Source organism: Parus major, chromosome 4A, assembly GCF_001522545.3.
Source record: "Parus major isolate Abel chromosome 4A, Parus_major1.1, whole genome shotgun sequence".
NCBI classification, from domain to species: Eukaryota; Metazoa; Chordata; class Aves; order Passeriformes; family Paridae; genus Parus; species Parus major.
Window position 1 is genome coordinate 16,544,531 of NC_031772.1, and position 24,848 is coordinate 16,569,378.

General features: G+C 48.9%; 1 protein-coding gene across 1 annotated transcript in view; it reads right to left on the bottom strand.

The window, feature by feature from the left end:
• Positions 1 to 463: 463 nt before the first annotated feature.
• The window catches only part of GABRA3 (gamma-aminobutyric acid type A receptor subunit alpha3), a gene marked incomplete at its 5' end in the record, with an annotated part of 72,016 nt that continues 47,631 nt past the window's right edge, over positions 464 to 24,848 (bottom strand). The window contains 5 exons of the mRNA XM_015626260.2: positions 464 to 8,175; positions 15,002 to 15,213; positions 17,490 to 17,642; positions 19,173 to 19,316; positions 22,886 to 22,968. Of these exons, the coding sequence (XP_015481746.2) occupies positions 7,846 to 8,175; positions 15,002 to 15,213; positions 17,490 to 17,642; positions 19,173 to 19,316; positions 22,886 to 22,968 (922 nt within the window). The remainder of the gene's footprint in view (positions 8,176 to 15,001; positions 15,214 to 17,489; positions 17,643 to 19,172; positions 19,317 to 22,885; positions 22,969 to 24,848) is intronic.

Here is a 24,848-nt window from a genome sequence, read left to right on the forward strand (position 1 = left end):
TGCCCTCTGGCAGTTTAGGTGCTGGCCAAGTCTCTTCTTCTTGTCCCTAGAGAAGCAGAAAGTTTGATTCATGTTGTGCACAGGACATGTCCCAAAGGTCCCTGGAACAGCAGGGTCTGACCATGGTCACCCATGTGAGGACCAAGCACACCTCCCACGCCTCTCCCACCGCTCACATCACCACCACCCTGTCTCCCAGCTGCTCCCCAAACTCCCCAGCCAATCTGACTTAACCAGTGCCCTGCCACTGGAAGGGAAAGCATTTAAAACGTGACACAATGGGCACCAGAAAATCTTCTCAAGTTCTTTTGCTTTCCCCTGGGATATTATTTTTTAATGGGTGGCTTGTTACCTTGTCAGTGGGACAAAGTGCCCAAATGGGCAGGGGGTCCAAAACCCAGAGGATCTGGCTTTGAGAAATAGACCTAGGGGAAATAATTGCTGACAAAAAAAAAACAGATTATTTTTTTTTAAAATATGAATTTTTATTTGTTTTGATCAGAGTTCGAGAGAGTGGGTAGAGTGGAAAAGCAGAGTGATTTAATTCAGTGAAGAGGTCTAGTCCCACCTTGTGTGCTACATCAGGAGGTTAGTAGGTGTCATAAGAGTCCTCCTCCTCCTCCACTCAGCTTGCTGATCTTACTCATGTACTTCTTGTTTCTGATGATTTCTAATCTCTCCTCAGAACTTCACTGTAATTTTTTGAGGCATTTTTCTGTTGCTTTAACTTACTGAAAAAGCTAAAAGCTGAAAAAAATGGCAGGACTAAAAATCCTGCCAATTAGAATGGACCTTTTTTTTTTCTTTTTTCCAGCAAAGGTTGAAAAATACAATTCCAAACTACAAACAGGCATTGAACATTGCACCAAAAAGCATTTGAAACACAGAAAAAAAAAAATCTCAGAAAGAAAGAGAGATAGATAGAGAGATACAGAGAATAAAGGTCACAGTTTCCATGAGAAATCCCTTAAGAAAGTGGCTACCAGCTAGTCAATAGTGAAAATAAAGTCAACCAAAAATTTTAAAAATGCATTTTTTTTTTTTCCTAGTTGTTATTTATTTACAGCTGTAATAACAGGATTGTCATGCATTAAACTGCTGCCAGCTAGATCCTTTCTCATAGTGGTGTAAAGAGAGTCTCACGAGATGGAGAACAAAGCCGAGGACGTGCGGGGGCACAGGCTGGACCCGAGGCTGTGACAACGCTCGTGTCCTCTGCTTTGCTGCCTGTGCTCCTGCTCAGGATGGGCTGCCCTGGCACGGTGCTAGGTCCACTCTGTAGCCAAAGAGCAGCTGGTGCCCTCACCTTTGGGCAGGACCTTTGCCTGCAGCCATCCCCAGGTCAGTTGCCAGTGACAATCTGGTTGATGGAGGGATGCTCGAGGCCACCTGGCTGGATCGGGGGGCTGAGAAACTCCCTGGTGACAGCACAGAGGAGCCCTTCCACTCTAAATGCAGCCTGGCAAAGGCAGTGTGGCAGTGACTCAGGTTTCCCAGCTCTGCCCCTACTTTCTGTGGTTGCAAAAATCAAATCATTTGACGTATGACTGCTGTTACATTTGCTTGCAGAGAGACAGGAGGCACTGACAGACTTTTCGGGGAGACAGAGTGCAGCTCACAGTGCAACACGAGCCAATGGTCTCATCAAGCTGACAGGGCCCTCAAGCAGCACTGAAGAGAAGAGCCAAGAGCCTTCAAAGACTCTGGGAGCACCCTGGCTCACGCAGCAAACATGGAACCAGGCTTCCCTCTCTCGGCAGATGGGACTGTGAAAGTTTTGTACAGGAGAGAACTGCTCCGGTGGGGAACGGGACAGAATAGCCAGAACATGTTCTGTCCTAGAGCTTCAGGAGCAAAACCAGCATCACCCCACTCGTGGTGAAGGATGGGTCCCAGTGCTGGGACCAAGCCAAGCCCAAGACTGTGAAGCAGCACAGATTCCCGTGGTGGGAGGCACAGACCCAGGACAAGAACGGATGACATCCTTCATTCTCCTGGCTGGGACAGCACAAGGCCCTCACTGCTGACTGCCACAGCCTCTGTCCAGCAGCAGAGGAGGGAACAGAGGAGCTACAAGTGCAGGTTCACAGCCTGAATGTTTCTTCTAAGGCAGGGGGGAGGTTGTGATGCTGAGGGAGCTGATGCTGGGTGCCTCTGCGAGGGGCTGCTCACAGGTCACCCAGCACCTGTGAGTGCTCCTGCTTGTGCTGAGATGGGGACAGCAGCAGCAGCTCCTGCTGACACCTCCCACAGCCCTCACAGCTATCCCTGCATCCCACCTGGAGCAGCAGCGAGCAGAAGCCAAGTGCCAGCACTCCCCTGAGCTGGGCAGGAGAGGCCAAGGTGTTCCTCTGGCCAGGGACAGCTGGAGAGGATCCCTGCAGGTTTTGTGCTCCCTCCTGAAGCAGGCTGAGGGTGGAGACCTCACACTGCACATTCCCTGCTTGTGCAACGGGGTGAGGACCCACTGCTTGCAGCACTCAGCTGTTAAAAATCCATCTCAGGGACATCCCTGTGTCCAGAGCAGGACAAGGGCTGTGCTGGAGCAGCTGTGACACTGGGGACAAAGCTTTCCTGAAAGATATTGAGTGACCTTGCTCCATGCAACAAGCCTGTACTGAACCCCCAGGGTGGGGAGAGGCTCTTCTCCCTTGCTCCCTTTATTCCCTGTGCCTCCCAAAGCCCAGTGGACAGGGTTGACCTCACTCTAGAAGACTCAGCAAAGAGAATGAGAGGAAAGTAAAATAATTAAAAGTGGCCATTCTATCTTTCAAAGACAAAGAGGTTTGACGTTTAGATGTAAAGAGTTTGTGAACATAAATATACACACACACGTGTATATATATATATATATATATAAATATGTAAAAACCTTTGGCTGATGGAACAATAACAAGGTCAAACAGTAAATATTTATACCTGGAAGCCATCAATCTCATCTGTGCTGTGGCCTCGTGCCAAAACTACCTTCAGAAGTAGTTTAGCTTGATATGGAGAGGATTGGTGAGTTGCTTGGATGTTTTTTCTTCCCACTTTAATATTAATAGAGCATTTACGTTTCCATCAATGAGTCCTTTGCCCTGATTGAGCCCTCTCCAACCTCAACAGGAGTCATGGAAATGTTTCTCTGCAGTCTGTAAAATCCACACAGATATCTGAAGTGCAGCTCCAGGGGGGGATGAAATTTGGGGAAGAGGGCCTGGAGTGGGGCCTGGGCTGCTGTGACAGCCCCACCTCAGCTCTCCAGCACTCCCAGCATCAAGAACATGGATGGGGGGCACCAGCACATCCCTGACAAGCCCTTCCCAGGGAAAGCCTGCTGGGAGAGCACCCTCTGTGCTGCAGAACTCTCCTGGATCCCCTGGGACAGGCAGCAGCCCCAGGTTTCTGGAGGTCTCAGAGTGGTTCTCAGCAGAACAGAGGCTCTTCCCAGGAGAGGTGACCTGCAACAGGACAAACCCTTTCCTGGGATGTGATGGAGTCCTCCCCAGAGGAGGCTGAAAGGAATCCAAGACACAGACAGAAGAAATCAAGGATGAGGAATGGGTGCACCTGGTGTCCACAGGATGGGCCAGCAGGGCTGGCTGGGGACAATCTTGTGCCTGGGAACAGCGAGCCTGGGGAGAGCTCAGGGTGTCCTGCAGCAAACAAGCCAGTGCCACTGAGCTGGCAGGGATCAGGACAGGGGACTGTGCTGGCTGTGGTGCAGGCTGGGCTGGCTGCACAGGGGAGAGCAGGGGAGCTCTGTCTTGAGTGCCACAGCCCTGCTGGGCTCTGTTTGAGAAGCTTTCAGGATGTTCTATGAGAGCATCTTCATCAGCCCTTGGGAGAAGAGGTGGCACTGAGGGACCACCTCTGCCCCAGCCCTCTCCTGCCACCCCCCAGGGATGTTCTCCACTCTGTGCAGCTCTCAGTGACCATGTGCTGCTGTCCCTGCCTGCTGAGGAACCCCAGAGGAGCTGTCCCTGCCTCCCCCATGCCCATGTGCAGTTTCAGAAGAGGGAAGGTGCCAAAACATCCCTCTGACATTCCCAGCAGCAGTGCAGCTGCAGGCTGGGACTGCACTGTGTGTTTCCCAGGTGGTGTGAGCTGCAAAACAAGAGTGCAGACCAACAGCTCAATTTTATCACCCTCAAAGCCTTCCAGTTCCTGCCTGGGAGAGTCTCTTCAAGTCGGGGAAGTTTGGGCCTTGCCAGAAGAAAAGAAATTCTGGAGTCCTGAGGTTCACAGTGCCCACTGTCTGCACAGCTGTGGATTAGATTATCAGTGGTCATATACAGATAAGTTTCTGTACAGATCAGCTATGAAAATGGAACCCTTCTATGCCGTCACAGCAAGCCTAAAACTCCAGTTTTTGATGCTAGATTAGCTCTGGCCTGGCAAGCACTTAGAAGAAGCCCCCATCAACAGCCTCGTGTTAACTGGGAAGGAAAAGTCCTAATTTGAGTCACTGACAGTTTTATAAAAAAAGAACATTATCTTCTCTGTGATGTCTGCTGGCAGGAGATGTTAAACCACTTATTTATAACTATCTTCCCGAAATGCTTTCCTGCTTGGAAGCCAAACTAGAAATCCTGTTTGGTTTGTTGTCTTTAACCAAAGGATGCCGGTATTTCTGCTTCCAGCTGGCAGAAAGACTCAGAGCCCATGCCAGGCTTTGGTTCGGAATAGACTTGGCTTTCGAGGCGTGCTCACACAGGCACAGGAAGGCAGCGTTTAGCAGGTTTTTGGGAGAGCCAGCAGATGGGTGTCACGGGCAAGCCAGCAGGGCAGTGTCCTGGAGAGGGACAAGAGGAGAGGGCAGTGGGGAGGGACGGGCAGGAATTCACCCCGAGTTCAGCGGGAGTGATGGGATCACAGCAGGAAGGGAGGGAGGAGGATCAGGAGCTGTGTGCAGCACTTCAGGGTGACCCAGCTCCTCTCCTGAGCATCACCCCACAGCACAGAGCCCACCTGGCCTGGGCAGCCAGCAAAGGCAGCCCCAGGGTGCTTGGGCTGCTGAGAAGCTGATGGTAAGACCTGATGATTTATGGAGAGCTCTACAAAGCAGGCACTGACAAAAAGAGACGAGGCTCTTGGGGTAAAAGGGATTTTGGGGAATTCTCCGGCTAGCAGAGGAAACCAGCAGGGCCAGCTAAGCCAGCTAAGTCATTGGATGGAGTTATTTAAACCTGCTGTAATTCCATTAGTAAACACAACATACTCTTTGTGACCATTTTATTGTCTTGGTTTTGCTTGTTGTAGGGTTTCTATTCCATTCACTTAGGCCTGAGTATTATAGTGACATGAATGTTTTATGAGACACTCTTCATCTAGCTTATTTAAGAGAAGGTTTCCAGAACAGACAGCTGTAGCCCTCTGCACTGGAGAGCCCAGGGAGCAGAAGGGTGGCAGGAAGGGAGCTCACTGCTGGAGGGAGTGTGGGGGTGCCTTGGGGTGAGGGTCTTGGGGACACGTCCAGCAGTGATGGGGCAGCTGGAATGTCACAGTGGGGTGGCTGCAGCAGCAGCAGCAGCAGCAGGAGGCCCAAGAGGCAGAACCAGGTGCCAAAGAAGCCAGGATGTCCTCCCTGCCCAGCAGAAGGGCTGGGGATGGTTCACCCTCCCCTCTGCTCCTCCACCCCAATGCTTCAGGCAGAGCAGGAGAGCTCCTGGGTCTTCCCACCCACCAGAGAACCCTCAGGGATGAAAGGCACTGTAGAAATGACATGGTTTGGGGTGCAGATGCTGGGAGAGAGGATGTGGACAGAGCTGGTTTCCTCAGCAGCAGCCTGGTGGGGGAAGGTTCCTCCTTCCCAATATTGCCAGCTGTGTGGATGTGCTTGTGGACTCAACACCCTGGGACTGGGCTAAACACCTCCAAACTCCTCTCCAAATCTCAGCTATGGGCAGGGGGAGTGACTGCACTGCTGTTGAGCCAGTGAGATTGGTAAAGGACAGGCAGGATGTGCACCAGGGCCTCCCATGCTGCAGGACAAAGTGCCCTGGCCTTCCTCGCTCCATCCTGCCGCCCTCATGGATATTCCAGGTGGGACAAATCCTGTGCCTTGTGCTCAGCCCTGCTCCTGCACGGGCAGGGGGAAGCTAAACCCGGCACAGGGGCTCAAAGCAATGCTGAAGGTATCACCCTGGGGGTGCTGGGGCCCTGGTGTAGCTGCAGGAGCCCAAAACACACTGGGGGCAGCTCTGGGGACAGCCAGAGGGTCAGAGGGGGTGCCCTAAGAAAGAGGGGGTGCACCCCTCTGGGGCAGCAGGACTGTGCTACCCCAAGGAATCATCAGGCACAGGATGTCCCTCCCTGTAGGACAGTGTGCCCATGGATCCAGGGATGGATGGCTTGGATGTCACCACTTTGTGCTGCTGCTGGGAAAAGGACAAACTCTGGTTTGGGTCCACTGTGGTGGTCAGGAAGGAAGAAAAAGCCTCTCTCTAAGGCTCTGGAGGGCTTTCCTTTGAAGAGTGTGCAGTGCTAGACTGAGTCTTGCCTCAGTTGCTCTGTGGGATGCCACCTGGCTCCCATGGCTCTATGGGACAGCAGTGTCACCTGCTCTTCCCAAGAGCCCCTTCTGCTGTTTTCCTGTGGTGCTGAGGATGCACCAGCTCAGCAGGGACTGGGAGAGTCTTGGGGACCACCAGTGCCCTGCCCCATCCCCGTGGCAGGTCCCACAGGGAGCATCCTGCACTGGAGCAGGGATGCACCATGAGCTGGGTTTCCCCAGGCTGTGCTCCTCCCCATCAGCATGGCTTACCCCAGAGGAGGGAGATTCCCTAAATCCACGTGTGAGCACTGAGATACCAACGAGGGCTGCTGAGCAGCCAGAGGAAGATGAAGGGGAAGCTGGAAGAAGGGGCTGGGATAGAAAGGATCTGCTAAGAACAATAAGTGGATGGGGCCATAAGAGGAAGTGATAGACCATTGATCTGAGCATCTCTGTGGCTTCCAGTCCTGATGCTGCGTGCGTGCAGCCTCACAGCTGCCAGCTCCTCCAAGGCTTTGTAAAGTTTCTGCCTGGACTTCCTGACTGATGCTAAGGAAAATGATTTCTCTGATAGGAACCACAGTTCCTGCTAACATCAATTGCCCCAAGAGTGCACAATGCCAGCCAGACAGCACCTTTCCCACCTTTCTTGTCTGGAGAGACAAAACCAGCTGGGTTTGGTGAAGACAGAGAGGAAGAAGACCTGCAATACCTACAAGATGCTGTCTGCTCTGGTAACCACAGCAGGGGCAGGTTTGCCCCAGGGGGCACTGGACCACAAGCTGGCCCATGCCAGGCTGCTCCCTCGTCCCTGCAGGTGACCAGCTCACCTGCACTCACAGCCCAGGTGCAGGACCCTGCACGAAGAGCCAGGCACTGAGAGGATCCTGGCTGAGTGACTGACACACCCTGCAGCCCACGTGTCCAGGAGCATCCCCCATGCTCGGGCAGCCCATCACAGAGAAGGAACCCCAGAGCAGAGGCCCCTGGGGACAGCATGAAATGGCAGAGGTGTGAAGACCATGGGGACCACAGGAGGTGGCAGAGGAGAGATGGCAGCACAGGGTGACTTGGTCAGATGGGTGACAGCAGACTTAAGATGTTAGAGGCACAACTTGTTATGATCCCTTATTATTTTTTTAGCTTTCATCATCAAAGTAAATATAACCAAAGTATAGATGGGATTAAATTAAAATCACAGTTTTGTTTACATTAGAAAAGAGTGACATAATAATAATAATAATAATAATAATAATAATAATAATATCAAATGAACAATAATAATTAAACAAAAGAAGAAAAGAAGAAAGCCCTGGAGAATTCCTGCTGGGATGATGCTCACTGATGGAAGGTTTGCGTGACCGGTTTTACTGTTTGGGGATCATTCCCTTGATAGCTGACTCCCTGTTCACGTAGGTGGCCCAGTAGACCAAGTTGAAAATGGCAAAGAGGACTGGGAAGACGATGCGGGACATCTTGTCTACCTTGCTGACGCTGTTGTAGGTCTTCTTGCTCTCGGGGAGCTTCTCCTCCAGGCGGGGCATCTTGGGGGGCACGCTGGTGGCCGTGGCAGTGGCAGCAGCACTCTTGGAGATGGTGGGCAGGCCGGGCTCCTTGCTGATGTTCAGGGCGTAGGTGGTGCCAACAATGTTGTAGGTGTTGTTGGTTTTCTTCGCCAGCGCCACCGGCTCTTTTTTCTGGGGGAGGTGGAAGGGAAAACAAACAAACAAACAGAGGTGAAGGGGCAGAGAACGGCACGGAGAATGTTTTGCCCTCTGAGTTTACCTGCTTGAGTCCGGTGGAGAAAGGTGTGAGGAGCAGGAGGCCAAGAAGGGAGGAATGTACCTTGTGAAAGAAGAATGGCAAAAGGAATGACACCCCGTGCGCTCATCCTTGGGGAAGAACTGGATTTTCTGCTTGGCTGGCTGCTTCCTGGGGCAGGTGAGAGGAGGACACAGCACACAGGATTACAACTTGGTTTTATTCCTTGGTGGCAAAAAGCCATATTAAGAATATGGGCAACAGCATTGCGGTATCCTTGCACCATATTTCAGTGCCCTGAGTTCCTCACAGGAACACCTTAAAATTTAACATAACGATGTTCAAATTGCTTCTGGAACCCTTCAGAGCACCTCACGGCCCACCCAGGTAAAACACAGAACAGATGGAAGGCATTTGCACCAACCAGGATCTCTGGAATGCTCAGCACAGCACCACAGAGGGAAACCTTTCCTCCTGCCTTCATACCCAAGGGATGCTGAAAATCACAGGAGGTGAGGGAATCCCTCCCACAGGGCTCTGGGGGACAGCATACGTGCTGCAGCGGGGACAAAATGCAGGGAGGATGGCAAGAGAGGCCCTTGTGTGTCAGATGTGATGCACTGAAGGATGAGGGTGAGTGCTGGAGACAGTTCAGGTGTTCATGAGGATGGGTGGGCAGGAAGATGGACCTAGGGAGTCATGACAGGTGTTGTCCCTGTTCTGGGGATCTTCCTGCTGCTGCCAGGGACCTGAGACCAGCTGCACTGTGCTGTATAAGCTAGCCAAGCCTATGAGGAGAAGGCCACTGACTGAAATCTGCACTCAGGTACCCCATGATTGCCCCCTGCTGCAGCAAGAGCCAGCACCAGACACAGCAGTGCCTCGTGGTGGGACTGGTCTCTAAACTCAGAACTAGGCATGCCTTTGGATGACTTTTTTTTCTGCTGAAAAGCAACTGAAACACAAGGTGAGGCTCATCCAGGCATTTCCCAGGGAAAATTCCTATGAGGGAAGCACTTCAGGAGGAGAGAGTCTGTCCCTGACAGGCAGCAGGACCTGTCCCTGTCCTCACACTGCTCTGGGAACTGGGCAGAACTGGGAGCTGGAAGGGCCAGGCCTGCCCAGCCTCTGCTCTGCAGAGACAGTCCCAGGGCTTCTGTTCCCAGTGCTGTACTTCCATTTTAAATGTGTCTACAGTCACCATGGATATTCCTGGTTACCTTAGGAAATGAATTTTCCACAGTGATTTTCAGAGGGACACTAAAAGCAGACCTCTGTGCAATCTTTAAACCCCTCTCCCATAACACCCCTCTCAGGCAGCCTTGTAATAATGGCAGCAATTACAGAAATTAACTTGTTAGGAGGGGGTCTAGATGTCTTCAGACTCCAGACCAGACTAAACCACTGTTTGGACCATATTCATAGTATTTTATGGTCTTTAACAATTAACTAAGTCTGATTCTGCAGTCATTAGAGCCACATTAACACATTCTCTCTGCACAGCAGATGAACTTTTCCTGCTAAAGAACTGACAAAAAGCAAGTAAAGATCTAAAGATGTTTCACCTATTAAAACACCTAAATAACTATGATTACTTATTAATACAGCTACGGGAGGCAATAAAATAATTAATAATCAGTAATGAAATGAAAACCAGATTGTTGTTCACAGAACGTAATTGGCAGTGCACTGTGGTTATCTCAGTATTAATCAGCCATGTTATTCATTAGAGGAGTAAGATGAATCCATGTGACATGACACTTTCAACCTGGACAGCTTTCCTGCCCCAGAGTTTGGAAAGTGGATCCATAGGGAATCAGCTGAAATGGAGTAAAGTCAGGCAAATCTGGGTGCTGTGGGTGCTGACAGCTCCTCCCAATAGCGCGATCCAGAGACCCCAAGCATTAATTTGGGCTTCCCTGACCTCAGATCAGGCTGTTCAGGTAGAGCAGGGGCTTGGGAACCTTCAGCCAAGGTCTTTTCCCAGCTGCCCATGGAATCCTCACCCTGCTGGGAGCACCCAGAGCACCCACACTGCCTACACCAGGCACGCCTGTGCTCTCCATGTGTTCTGCCCCTGACATGTCAAAGGAAATGGTTCAGTCTGTTTGCTGGGCTGTGCTTTATAAATAAGTGTTTCAGGCAACCTTTTGACAATCAAACAAAGCAAAATGTCCTTGTTGCTGTCAGCTGCAAAGTAGCTGCCAGCCCTCGCCCTGCACCTTCATCTGTGAGGAATTCCACATCCTCCTGGAACAGAAGGGAAGAGTGGATAAACAGGAGGGACCCCCACATTTGCTTTGAAAGCTTGTCCTATTTAAAACATCTATTTTGCAAAGCAATTCTTGCACTTAAGGCCCCATTGAGGCACAAGGAGACTGAATTGCTGCACAGAGATGTCCCTGTGCTGCTCTCCTGAGGGAAAAGCTGTAAAATCTGGTCTAGAGATAAATCTGTTCCCTAGACAGAGCAGTCTGACAAGTGGTTCTACAACACACACACTGGAAAATAATAGTATTTTTGCTAAATATTCTTGTCTTCAAGCCTCTCTGCTGAGGAGCTAACAACTGAACATCTAAATTATGGGAACTACTGCTTCTATGATTTGCTTGAGATTTAGTTCTCTGTGCCTGCTTCACAGCAGGAGAAAATTCAAATTGGAAGCACTATGCCTCTGACAGGCAACCCTGAAAGTCACCAGTATCTGCAGAACTTGGGAAATCCAAGATTTGCCACTTGTCATTCTAGAGAAAAGTCATTTTAATGACCCCCAAGCAGCTCCAGTCTCTGACATCTCTGTATCCCATCAGCCAAAGCCCAGCAGTCTCCTGTTGCAGCAAAGGCATCACTCCTTCTCCACACCAAGCCAAAGTTCCTCCTTTTCCTCCTTTTCCCCAGTGTGCCAGGGACTTGAGCATTCAGATTCAGATCATTCAGATTAAGTGGGACAGATCCCAATGATCTTACGCTCCCTGGATCACCAGACAAAGAGGTTGGATGGTTGGATGGATTAAATGATCAGCCCAACACACCACATGAGAGAAACAGGGTGAAATGCTGCTGAAGAATGATTCATGGACTGTACTGAAGGTGCTGAGGACATAAATCACTTGCAGTGTTATCACAGAATCCATTAAGCTGGAAGAGACTTCTGAGATCCTCATGGAAATCATGGAGATTGGCAAGTGCAAAGAACAAAGGACACATGGGCTGCAGAGCATGACCAGCAGGGGAAATCCCAGCAAAAAGATATTGACTGTAGTGAGGCAGACAAAAAAGAGAAGGCTCTGAACCATCCTGAGCCCCAAAGACTTCAACCTGGTTGAAAACAGTGCCCTGTCAAGGTTGGTTCTAGTTCCTCCAGGATTGGAACAAGGATGCCACAAGTGGAAAGAAATAAAGGAAAAAAAAAAAAAAAAGATTCCCAAGGGAGCTGGATCAAAGGGCAAACCTTGAGAACTGCTGAAGAGTGGGCTGCACAAAAAGCCAGATTTTAACCCAGCCAGTAGAAAAGGCACCTCATGCATGTTTTTCTTAGTAAAAAGTACATTACAAGCCTGGACCTAAGCTCACCATGCACTGAAGAACTATTGTCTTATGACAAATAAAGATCCAGGACTATTGCTCCATCCAAAGCATGTTCTGTTTTCCTGTGTCTGACTGCAGATACTTGCATGGTTTTGTTGCTTCTTGACACCCAGAATTCCAGGGCAATGCCATTCAGGCACAGATACAGAGCTAGATCAGCTTTTATGCACAGACATGGCAGGAGTGGGTTTAAGTGTCTTCCAAGAATCCAAAGCATTTTCCATCCTGAGAAACAGACAACACTTTTTGTGGTAAACTCACTGGTAAATGTCATCCCTGCAGTTTCCCAGCAGCAAAGTCACCGTTGCTTGTCCTCTCTTTGGATCCTCACTGTCACAGCCACTCAAGAAATGACCTTGTTGGCTCCAGATGGCCATTCTTGTGGCTGGGATGATGGATGGATCTCTCTGTCCAGACACAGTCCTTCTCTCCTGAATTGGATCCTTTAAACAAGGAATTTTGAGGATGCTGGAGGTTGGGAGCTTTTCTGGCTACTGAACCCACTCGTCTTTCAATCTCTTTGACTTCTCACTCATCTCACACCTCTCTGCTATCTCACATCTTCCTCCTGATGATGTTTTAATTTTAAAAATAATTTCCTTTTCCTTTTCCTTTTCCTTTTCCTTTTCCTTTTCCTTTTCCTTTTCCTTTTCCTTTTCCTTTTCCTTTTCCTTTTCCTTTTCCTTTTCCTTTCCCAAATACCTCTCTACAATTTGATCTGCACCTCTAAGCTGGTTGCAGCCACTTTACCATACAAAAAAAAAAATAAACTTTTTCATCTACAATTAGCAATTACTGATGGCAGGCTGGAAATGCTTGGAAAATCTTTGGGTCCAAGAAACATTAGTCAAACCTTATCAGAGTGCAGGCTAAAGGGATTTTTAGTACATCTATGGTGATACCTGCTTGCTTTTGTTGGAGAACTGCAGAGAATGTGCAGATATCACCCAGCTAGAACCAGCTGTGGCTACAGCCAGAACATCATCATGATTTTATTATGCAGAGACCAATATTTCACCAAGACCAGCCCAGCATTTTAGATTCTACCTGAAAAAACCCCAGGTGTTCCCATCTATACCAACAGTTTGGCTGAGGGGGAGGAGAAAAAAGAAATAAACACATTGAGGGTGTCTGTCAGCAACCAGCAGCTATTCCACAGCAGTGATTTTGTCCAAGTGGGATGGGAAGCATTGCTGCTGCCTGCAGTGATTTTTTTTTTGTGCTCATGCAATCAAACCTGGAGTGAGGATCCTTGCCACCATGCCAATAAAGAACATTGCTTTTGGCTGGGGAGAAGGATCTCCAGAGACCAGGGCTCAGCCTGGGCTTGTCACTGGCAGTTTTACTCTTGATACAAACACTTTAAAATGCCAATAGTTATTCCTTTGCCTCTCCCTTTTGTGGTTTCAAGCACCTGGAATGTCAATTGTTTCAGGAAGAGCTAATTAAAGGCTGAAACTGAGCCAATGAGGCACCTCCATTGCGTAGCAAATTCACTGCTTGGAATTACTCATTGGAATAAAGATGAAAAGCAAATATGTTGACACATGGTATTCCTAAGCTCCCTGAAAGCCCATCACTCTTCAGGGAGCTCTCTGAGCTGCAGAGACTGGGAGTGAGTTCACTTCTTCAGTAAAGATTGGAGATAGCTTGAAAAAGCATCCGCAAATTTGGAGCCCTTCCTGATTCTCCAGGCTGATCCCAATTGCAGCAGTCACGGAGAGCTCCCCCTCTGAAACATTCCTGGTCCTGCTTTGTTTTCTTGCTTGATTATCATGTGCAGGAACATTCTGCATGCTCTTACCCTATTGTTTCAGCACTGTTAGTCTTGCAGTGCTGGGTCAGTGAATAAATTGAGGAGCACGCTGCTTCTAAGATAAACTGAAGCTTTTGAGCCTTTACTGCTTTTTCCGCCCAGTTCACATAATTGCCCAAGGCTGTGTGAATCCTGACTTTGTGCTGATTTGCCCATCCCTGAAAGGGACACCACGGCTTTGAGGACCTGTCCTGACTCTTCACTTGTTCCAATAACCAGGAAAGGCTTCTCTCATCTCTAGAGGCCAGGTTAGCATCACCGCTCATGGTGGAAGTGGAAGGCCATCACCTGACCCTCTCTGGACGCTTTCTGCCATGAGTCTGCTGCTCAGACCACAGCTGCAAAAGCAAACAGATAGACAGAGTCCAAGAAAGACAAGAGAGAGGCATCCAACACCCAGTGATGGCTCTGTTCACCTTCTTTGACCTCCACACCAGAGAGATGACTGGCTGCTGTCTTCCCAAAAGTCGCTGCAATTCTGTCAGGTGTTTAACATACAGCCCCACAACAATTTCCAACAACACATTAAAATGCAAAGGAGAAAAATAGAAAGGCTCCAGAACCAAGAACAAGGACAAAGCTGATTTTCAAATTGATTCAATAAATATAAACAAGGAACAGCATGCTACAGTAAGCGATTTCTCTGCGCAGCCAAGATTAAATCAGTTCAGAGGGAGGGGGGCACGAGCAGGGGTAGCAGAGCCTGTCAGGATGAAGCTGCCAGAGAGGCCGATCCCGAGTGGGGAGGGAAAATGTGGGTGATGCCAGGCATTAATCTGCTGCCAGTTGGCATTTGGGATTGCTGGCTTCCCACCCACCCTCTGTGCCCAAGCTCACAGAGCAGCAGCTGCTGGAAGCTGTGGGCAATGGTACCAGTGTCAGAGCTGGCCAGAGGACACGGCCCCGTGGGTGTCCTGGGGTTTTTGGCATGCTAGCAACAAGGAATGGGGTTGGAGGGCTGGGTTGGGTTGGTTCACTGGTTTGGGAGGGTTGGGTTGGGGTTTGGGTTTGGGCTGGAAAGGAAAGGAAAGGAAAGGAAGGAGACACAAGACCACCAGCAGAGCAAACCCAAAGCACGGATGCGCACATGTTCCCTCTGCAAACGGCCGGACAGAGGGCAGAGGGAAGAGCCAGCAGCCATGCCTGGGTGTTTTCCCCAGCTAAGCACACTGACCAGCCCCAGGCCATTCCTCCCCACCCCTCAAGAACCGCTGCAGTCAGGACCTGGGCTGGGAACGCAGTGAGTAGCATCCAGCCTCCCGAGTGCTGTGGGGCTGCACGTTACCCACTGCTGTGCCTGGCACAGCTCCCTCGTACAGCGTTTCTTCCCCACCCTCTCCCCTCCAGCCTTGGCTGACCTTCATCTCCTGGGCCTCCAGCACCTTCTTGCCATCCCAGGCCCAGCTGCGCTTGGTGAAGTAGTTGACGGTGGCGAACTCGATCAGCGCAGAAAACACAAAGGCATAACAGACGGCTATGAACCAGTCCATGGCCGTCGCGTACGCCACTTTGGGTAACGAGTTTCTGGCGCTGATGCTTAGTGTGGTCATGGTGAGCACCGTGGTGACACCTGTGGGGACACAGCAGGACACAGGGATGCCGTGCCATCCTGCACTCATAGTGGTTTCTCTCAAAACACCTGCCACTCCTGTCATGTAAAAGTAGGAGCCAGCTCCTGAGCCACATTCCTGCTGTAATTCAGGAAGTCCTACCCAGAGCCAGGGATCTACATCTACATCTATATCTATAGCTATCATCTATATATCTATCATCTGTATCTATATCTATATATCTATATCTATATCTATATTATCTATATCTGTATCTATATCTATATCTATATCTATCTCTATATCTATATCTATATTATCTATATCTGTATCTGTATCTATATCTATATCTATATTATCTATATCTGTATCTATATCTATCTCTATATCTCTATATCTCTAGATCTAGATCTAGATCTATCTATAGCTATAGCTATATCTATATCTATCTATATCTACATCTACATCTACATCTATATCTATATATCTCTTTCTATGTATCTATCTCTATCTAGCTATGTCTGTATCTACTCATGGGATAACAGAACAGGCCAGGCTGGCAGGAGGTCAGGTTCACAGAATCATAAAATCACAGGATGGCCTGGGCTGGAAAGGACCTTAGAGACCATCTGGTTCCACCTCCTGCCACAAGCAGGGACACTTCTCACTATCCCAGGTTGCTCAAAGTTGCCTCCAGCCTGGCCTCAAACACTTCCAGGCACGGAGCAACAGTTTGTCCAGCCCCTGCTCAAATCAGGGCCAACTTCAGGTTGCTCAGGGAATTATTCTGGTTCAGTTTTGAGTAGAATCAATGGCAAACATCTTCATTAGGATGATATTAACTGTCCCCAAACTCCAGTGACTAGATCTCTGCTCTCCATAGGAGTCCTCGCTCACAGGGAGGCACCACACTCCTCATCTGTTGGCAGGGTAAGGTGCATGATGCTACACCCAGCTCACGTAGAATATGTCATGGAGAAGCCTCCAGTTGCTTTTGGAACAAAATAAAAATAATAAAATAACAGTGAAAAGGACAGCTAGATGGTTGTGAACCTCAGGGAGGATCAGAAAGTGGCCACTCATCTGACACAGCTCTCTCAGGGTTTTAGAAATCGTGTCTTGTGACCTGCATGGATGGGTCCTTCTGTCAGTGGCCCAAGCTGCCAGGATAAATGTCACAATGATTTATCTTAAACAAATGATCTGTTGCAAGATGTCTTTTAAAGCTTTTTTCATTAAAGCAAGCAACCATTACCATCCATTTTCCCCAATAATGTGCTTTTCAATTAAAAATGCATTAAAAACATTATAAAAATATTGACTAATTTTCAGTTCCCTAAAGCCATACTCCTGGTAATTTAAGAGTTTCAATTCAATATTGTTGACAATACTTTCTGAGGGGCAGAAAAAAAAATGGCTAAACAATTGGAGTTCTCATTATTTTCTTAATAGGAAGGCAAGGCAATTTGGGAGCAAAGACATTTGTCACACAGGTAGGTTTTAATTTTTCAGTCAGCTCTTGCCTGTTGGATCTGAGCTGCTGCTTGAGGAAACTTATTTCACTGCAATTCTCAGGATAACACAGGAGGGAATCACATAGGATACCACATATCCCCTCTCTGCTTGGGGACTTTTGTCCAATATCCTCTCTGTTAAGTGGAATCTGCTGGGCAGTGTTACCTCCAGGATACACAATCCTGCAGCATCACACCTGCTCTGGGAGCATGCCTGTGTAGATCCTGAACTAAAGGTCTTGACAGGAAAGCACAAAGCAATTCTGTTATTAAATGCTTGTAAAAGCTATTAATATATGTGCAGTGCCAGCCTGGCACTTTGCTTCGGTGAGAGGATCTGAAAGCAGCTGAAGGAAATAATAACACTATATTCACCATGCAGTTATGCTGCCTCAGGAACTTGTTATGTGGAGCTGTGACCAGGGGCACATTAGCAATTTCAAAGGTAGGGTTTTAAATGCCTCCCTGTGTACCTAGCCTCTGCTCAGCTCTAAAGCCAACACAGATAAGCAGACACAGCCAAATGCATATAATTAGATGATCAATACCTTGATTACTGTTAATATTTATGGCTTGGCTTGCAGCAGAGACATGGCCAGGAGTATTTTTGCAGTGATTTGAGGAGGAGCAGGCTCACTGGGAAGACACTGAGAGCTGTCCTGGGGAATGGCCAGCAGCTCAGAAATGCTGGTTAGGGCCTGGCAAAGAGCAGCTCTGATGCTCAGTGTATTTCCCATCCCATTTCCCTTCATCCCCAGCCTGAGAGGATGCGCCAGACTCACCAAAAACCGTGCGGGCAGGGACGGACTCCCTGTTGAGCCAGAAGGAGACCTGGGACAGGATGACAGTCATGATGCAGGGCAGGTAGGTCTGGATCACAAAGTACCCGATCTTCCTCTTGAGGTGGAAGTGTGTGGTCATGACGACGTATTCCCCTGCAGAGACAGCCAGGGAGGGATGCTGAGCCTCGGAGCTTCCCAGCCTGGGGCCAGCTGACTGCTCTGGAGATCCACCCTGAACAAACTTCCTGGTTTTTCAGTGGAATTTCGGTGGGATTCAGTGGGATTTCAGTGGGATTTCAGTGGGATTTCAGTGGGAAGGAGGGGTGCAGGGGTGCAGCAGGCACTCACATCTGCTGTGCCATGCTGGGTGAGTGCCCCAGCACAGCCCAGGGGGCTTTCACATCACATCTGTCCTCTCAAAACACTTCTCTGAGTTTTAATTCACTACAAAATGTGTGTGGGGCAAAGGAAAAGCAGTGTCAACAACTGAGCAATAAAATCTTCTGCTGTTTTGCCCCAGGCAAAAGGGGCCTCTGTGGGTCTGTCCTGACTCTGCTCCCATCCCAGGGAGCCACGCTGTAGGGAAGATCCTTTAAGCCTGGAGACACCTTAACAGTGCTTTAATAGGATTTCAGGACACAGGATTTTAATTTCTCTGACAATCCTGAAAATATCTCACCTTCCCTCACTGTAACCATCTCAGGAAACAAGGCAAGTTCTGCTGGTGCTGTCTCACCTGTGGACTGAAGAGGCAGCTGTCCCCATTTTCCCTCAGCATCCTATTCGTCCCCCCAAAGCTTTGGGTATTTTGTTGGATTACTGTGTCTTTATGTTGTGAGCGTGGCTCTGCTAAATCATTACACACAGGAGCCCTTAGCAGCTTTCTTACCACTCCAAGTTATTCATCTGTACATTTTACTACAACTTAAGTAGAGAGATGGGCCAGATATTATGACATTTAGTTCCCTGGGCTCCCCACATTTCCCCAAGGGAGGTGAAATGAGTTGTTACAGACAGACACTATTAAAATCAAGTGCACCAGAGAGGAAATATCCTCAAATGAGAGAACTACTGGTGCATACAGAGGGAAAAAATAAAAGGAAAAAAAAAGAAATATGAGAGACACACATGAGATAACAGAAGCTATCAGTACCTGGATTCAGAGGGGAAGGGAGGAGCAGCAGATGGGAGAGAAAGATGATTAATATTGGTCATTAATCAGAGGAAACATTTGTTTGGGATAATCTTCTATTAGTTATGATAATATTTGTGCAAGCAGATGCAGTGAAAATCACACTGAACATTATGTTGCCTTCGCCTCCCCTGCCTGCAGTGCTTTCCTGAGGGCTTGGAAAGGAATCCAAGACAAATGAACCCACAGCACCACAAACCAGCTGGACAACGCAGGGCAAATTTTCCACACAGCAGATCATTTGGAGATGCTTGAGATCAGTTCTCTTAAAGACTGTGGGCAATAAGGCTGTTTCAGTGGAAACCACTGAAAATCAAACTCTTTTCTGCCTCTTGGTGACTGCTGAAGACGTCACCAGCCATATCCTCCTGGCTTAGGAGGTGCTGTGGTCCTGGGCTGCCTCAATAATTATTCCCAATCGTGGCATTCCAAGCCCAGGAGTCCATCTCATCCCTGGAGCAGCTCAGCCCACATGCTGGTCCCACAAATACCTGTGCTGGATCGAACCATCTCTGTCCCAACCACATGGCCCAGCAGGTCATACTGGTTCAGGCGAGATCCACCCTTGGCTACTTCCACGGATTTATCCTTCCCCAGGGTCCAGGTGTAGATCACCTCTGTCTTTGTGTAGGCATCTGCAGGGGAGGGAGAAGAACGAGATCTGTGCTTCTGCCCGACCTAAAATATACCAAAATTAGCCTGTAGCCAAATTAATCTTTGCTGTGCATCTCTCAGAGCCACACGGCTGAGCACAGCCAAGCATGGCCAGAGACCAAGGCAGATCAACAACTGTTAAATCAAATGAGCAGGAGCGAGCTGGGGTTTTTGGAAGGGAGCTGGAGAGGGGCAGAGCTCTGTCATTGAGAGAAAGGCTGTCCCTGTGACATGCTGACTCTGCAAGGGCTGGCTCCAAGCAGGGACAACACAGGAAAGCATCCAAGCCAGCAGGATGCTGGGGCAGCAGGACAGCCACAGCCATGCCAGGGACAGGGAAAGTCCTGCTGGCAGCAGCTGGCAGCAAAGGCTGAATGCAAACGGGGCTAAATTTTAGGTTAAAAAGTTAAAAGTCTTTACCTTCACTCAAAACCCTCTCCAAGACTCTCAGATTTGGAGGTGGTGTCCTCTCACACCTAAATGCTTTTTCCCTGGGTTTGTGACTGAGCCCTGCTCTGTCCTCACAGCCAGTCCCCCTCTCAAGAGTGCTCTTGGTTTTTCCAGTCCTATGGTTATCTAAAAATTGAGTCTCTCCAGACTCTGCTAGGAGCTATTTCTCCCCATAATGCCCAAAATTCCTGTCTATACCAATTTTGCACCAGCTTTTTAAGCAAGAACAAAGTTCACTAAACCAAGCCTTCAGTTCATTCCTACTCACCACCTTCTCCTGGTGAAGAGCTGAAGGAATTCTTTGGCTGGGGTCAGGTCAAGAAATGTGTCAGGTCTACCAGAGAAACGTCTCAGCTCCTGCTTTGTGGAGGATTGTGTCCTGAAGAAACCCCATTTCTGTGATCTTCCTAAAACAACCACTGTTCTGCCTGCACTGTGGGTTTTGGCAAACCTGTTCAGAGTTAAGCAGAGGCTGTGCAAAGCGCTGGGAGTGGTTTTGATGATCAGCCAATGTCTCTCAGCAGGTCAGAGTGCTGTCAAAGCTCTGCTGATGCAGGCTGGCACCTCACACCCCATGTGCAACACTCATGGGGTGTTTTCCAATCCCAGCCTCCAATGGAGGATTTGTCAACCCCTCCTTCCAGCCCTGCACATGCTTCTGGAGCCCTCCACCCTCCTTCAGAGCTTTGTAAAGCTCTGCCACTGCTCCTTCACCTGATGCTCTACAGTCACAGTCCAGCCACTGCCACTCTCAGCCTACAAAAGGAACTTGTCCACACTTTCATTGCCCTCATTCCTGATAGTTCAGTTGTCTGTGTATCTGGTTGTCTGGGACAGAAGGGTATCTGATGTCACACAGGCATGGCATGGATGCTTGGAACATGTTTAATGCCAGGCAGCTGCTCTGGTTCTGCTCAATGCCTCGTTTGCAATGCAAAATCCAATCCAAATAGGGACAGCTCGTGGACATTTAGAGGAGCTGGTAAATTCAGCAACATCTTTTGCTCCCCTGGTCTCAGACAGCTGCAGTACAAATGTCCTGTGATGGCCTTAGGAACAGCTCTCTGCAGTGCACATTCATCTTCCAGGGAGCAGGGGGACAGGCAAAGCCATCCCTTCACTGCCCTTGGCCCAAGGGATGATGCAGGTGGGCAGCTGAAGCTCTCTGGAATGCCTGATGTCCTTAATTCCCCTGGAAATTCTCTGCTTTGCCCCCTGGTGGGGCTGCCGTGGTGGCCCAGGGACAGGAGGCCACTGCTGAGCCACTTGTGGGGATCAGCAGAAAATGGTCTGTGAGGGAAACTCAGCATCCTGTCAGCAGCATGGGTCTGGCACGGGCATTGTCCTTCTAATTGCAAATCTGACCCACTTCAGGCTTCTTGAAAATGAGCAGCTGGCTTTTTAGTGAAAACACTGGTTTAATCCCACTCCAACACAGGAGAGGTGAGCTCGGATGCTGTGCTGGTGCTTTAGAAAAAGTCACATTAATGTTAACCAGGGGCAGCTTTCTGAGCTCCTTGTCTCAAAACTCTCATCATTCAGAGGTCAAATCAGTAAAAAAAAATAACCCCAAAGGGTGTTCAGCAGAAATACACACATTAATCTCTTTTCCTCACCAAGAAACATTATAAGCAATTAGATGTGGAGTAATCTGCCTTCCTGCAAGTCTTGTAATAATCCCAGAGTTTGGGCCTGAGGTATGAGATTTGATATCCCTCCTCACAAGGTCAATTAACATTAATAATTCATCCTTCTCTAAGGCTTGCTATTTTACTGGCCTTAGTGATGTCTTGTGGCAATGAGTTCTACATTTAATTAGGTGCTGCCTAAGAAATAGCTTTATTTTAGTAGTTCTGAATAATCCACTTTCATGGGTACACTTTGTCATGAGGCAGAAGAGCAGATGCACATGATAAATATGATTTCCTCTCCTGCCAATCAAACTTTTCAACTTTGTCCTCAGTTAGCTCCCCAAGGGCTACAGGAAGGGAGTGTCAGTTTGGGAAGGTTGGGGTTTCTCTGGGGGTTACTGCTGTGGGCTCATTCTTCAGCTGGAGGTGGGAAACTCTCTCATTAACACAAATATAGACTAAAAGTGGTGCTCAGTTTGCTGGACTTGGGAAAGAATCCAGGCTAGGATGTTTATTTTCACATCATGGTGAACCAGGGTCTTGTGGTTTGGCTCCCACTCACTTTAGGAGCAAAACCAAATGAAATTTAACTTGCATATGGGAGAGATAAGGGAAGTGCTATGGGGAGCCCAAGCAGCTGAGCAGCTGCAAGTCTGGGAGGCTGTGAGCAGCTTTCAACTCACCTGCAAATCTTCCCTAAACCAGGACCCTTGGCTGCTGGGACTGAGATTCCCAGAGTTTCCAAGCCTTTCACTTGGGAGCAGCCTGCCTGACAGACTGAAGAGTGTCAAGGGGTTTGGGAGCTCCTGTGGAGCGTGGAGCCAGAGGAACCAGCTATTTCAGGCTCTCCACAGACAGGCAGGATGGGACACCCAGCAGGAGCCACCACCACTGCCCCAAATCTGTCTTCCCAGCATCCCCTTGTGATGAAGAAAAAGCACAGCTCAGATTTATAATCATAGAATCATTAATGTTAGAAAAGCCCTCTGAGATTATCAAGTCCAACTATTAACAGAGCACTGCCAAGCCCATGTCTCCAAGTGCCCAAAATGCACGTTTTTGGAACACTTTGAGGGATGATGACTCCACTTCCCTGAGCTGCTTGTTCCAATGCTTGAAGTGAAGATGTTTTTTCTAATATCCAATCTAAACGCCCCTTGAGGTCATTTCCTCTCATCCTGTCACTTGTTACTTGGGAGAAGAGACTGATTCCTACCTGGCTACTTTCTAAATAAATTTACAGCAAAACCACGCGTGTCTAACCCATTCTGTAAGCCTGAATTGAGCACAGAGTCACTCAGTGATGGTAGGAATTGGATGTATGAAGAAAAAATAAATAAATTTTGGTCACTTTACCATTAGCAAAAATGAATATTGCTGTTACTAACACACTGTGTGACACCAGCCACACCCATGACTGCTCTTCAGCTCCGTACCACCTCCTTGCAGGGGCTGCTGGGGGTACTTACAGCTCCCAAATTTCAGGGGGCAGGCGTGCACGTCCATTGGGAAGTCCTCCAGGTGCATGGGGCACTCGGCGTGGATGGTCAGCCTGCAGGACAGAGCACAGGGGCTGCTCAGGGACAGGCCTGGCCCTTCTGCCACAGCCACCAGCAGTGGCAAAGGCCTCGAGGTGCTCACCAGCCTTGGGGTCTCCAGGCAGAAGGCCCCCAGCTGTGGAGAGGACAGAAGGACACACATCTGGCGGCCTTTTCCAAGGTGGAAACTCAACCCTATTGCCTGAATCCATCTTCACCCACTCTCACAAAATCTGTCACAGCCCAGGACTTCTGTTTGCTGTGAGCAGAGCTCCTGGGGCCAGGGGACACCTCATGGACCACGCTGGAAGGCAGAGGGGAATGGTTTCAGGTCTTCAGGGAGCAGGGCTGGTGGTGTGGCAGGAGCTGAGGGCTGGATTGCTCAAATCAGCCAGATGCATGAAACCACCAGGACACAGCAGCCCCTGTCCATGTGGGACATCTCATCCCACCTGCCCTGGCTCCTCCCTCGCTGGCAGCACTGCGGAGGATGCTGCAGGCAGGTGAAGAACTGGAACATCCTGGGGCTGCCTGGGGGCGTGCAGGACAAGCTGTGCCTTCCAAATCCCCCAAATCCCGGTAGGATACCTTGTCAGGAAGCAGCTTTGTGAGGGAGGAACAGCCATAAAAGCAATGTGCTGCAGAATATGGTACAAAAGGATCCATTATAAAGGGCTCTAAAAAAGGGAGCTCGTGTTCCTTCCTGGAGTACTGCAAAGCGTGCAGCCAGGGAGAGACAACCTCCCAGGAGATGGCTGAAACAATCTTCTCTGAAAAGAACTATTTGTAGGGAAAAAAAATGAAAAAAGGACTCACTTCTGATGGCTCAGCAAAACAGCAAACAAACCATGGCAGGAGCAACATGTGGATGCAAAGGGCAACTGCACAGACTGAAGGTGGCTTGTGCAAAACTCAGGTCGAGAAGCTTCTATTGAGATATTTTCCTTTGGCTAGAAAAATGTTCAGCTAAGTTATTCTTCACAGAAAATACTGAGGCTTAGTCAAATGCAAAATAAACCCTGAAAAAATAAAGGCTTTGGGTTTTGTTTGCTAAAAGCAAAGAATACAATATTTCTTTTTTAAAGGAAATAAAATAAAAGGTTATTTCCTTTAGGTAGACAAACCTTTAAAAAAAACAAAAAAAACCCATAAAAACCCAAAACACAAACAAGGAAAAAAAAAAAAAAAAGAAGAAGAAAAGAGGACTTTTTAAAAAAAATTGGCATAATAAAATTCAGTGGACAAAAACAGCCCCTTCACAAATTGCTGTAAAATCCCCTGTGGAAGAAAGAAAGCAGAATGGCTGTGAGGTGGCAGGGGTGGCATGGCTGCAGTGGCTGCATGTGGCAGCTGCTGCTGGGAGAGGGGACACCCACACACAGGGCCCAAGGCAGCAAAGCCTGCACAGCTGCTGCTGCACTGGAGCCTCCCCATCACCTGTGAGCTCTGCTCTGCCAGCTGAAGAAAGGAACCCTGGCATTTCAGACCCACATCCAGCCTCACCTGCAGCTCCCAGAGGGTTTAGGGGAGCTGGCAACCCCACTTGGGAGAGCAGAGGAGTTACATCAAGAAGCAGAGGAGGAGAGTTGTCATAATTTTGGTGGGGCTGAGCTGGGTGGCCCAAACTCTCTGGAGCCCCTGCAGCACTCAGAGCAGGGCATGAACTCCCAGTTCTCCAAGTCTTTGGGAATCTGGCAATTCAGCTGTCCTGCTTGCTTCATGTCTGGCTCCAGCCTGGCTTTCTCAGCCAAGCCAAGAACCACTGTGTGCCCAAAGGAACCTCTTGGAGACAAATCACCCTCTCTGACTTGATCTCTCCTTCATCACTGCACTGAATGCCCCTGTTTTACATGAAAGAGAAGAAGACCTTGATGCCTTAAGTTTTAGTTTTCAT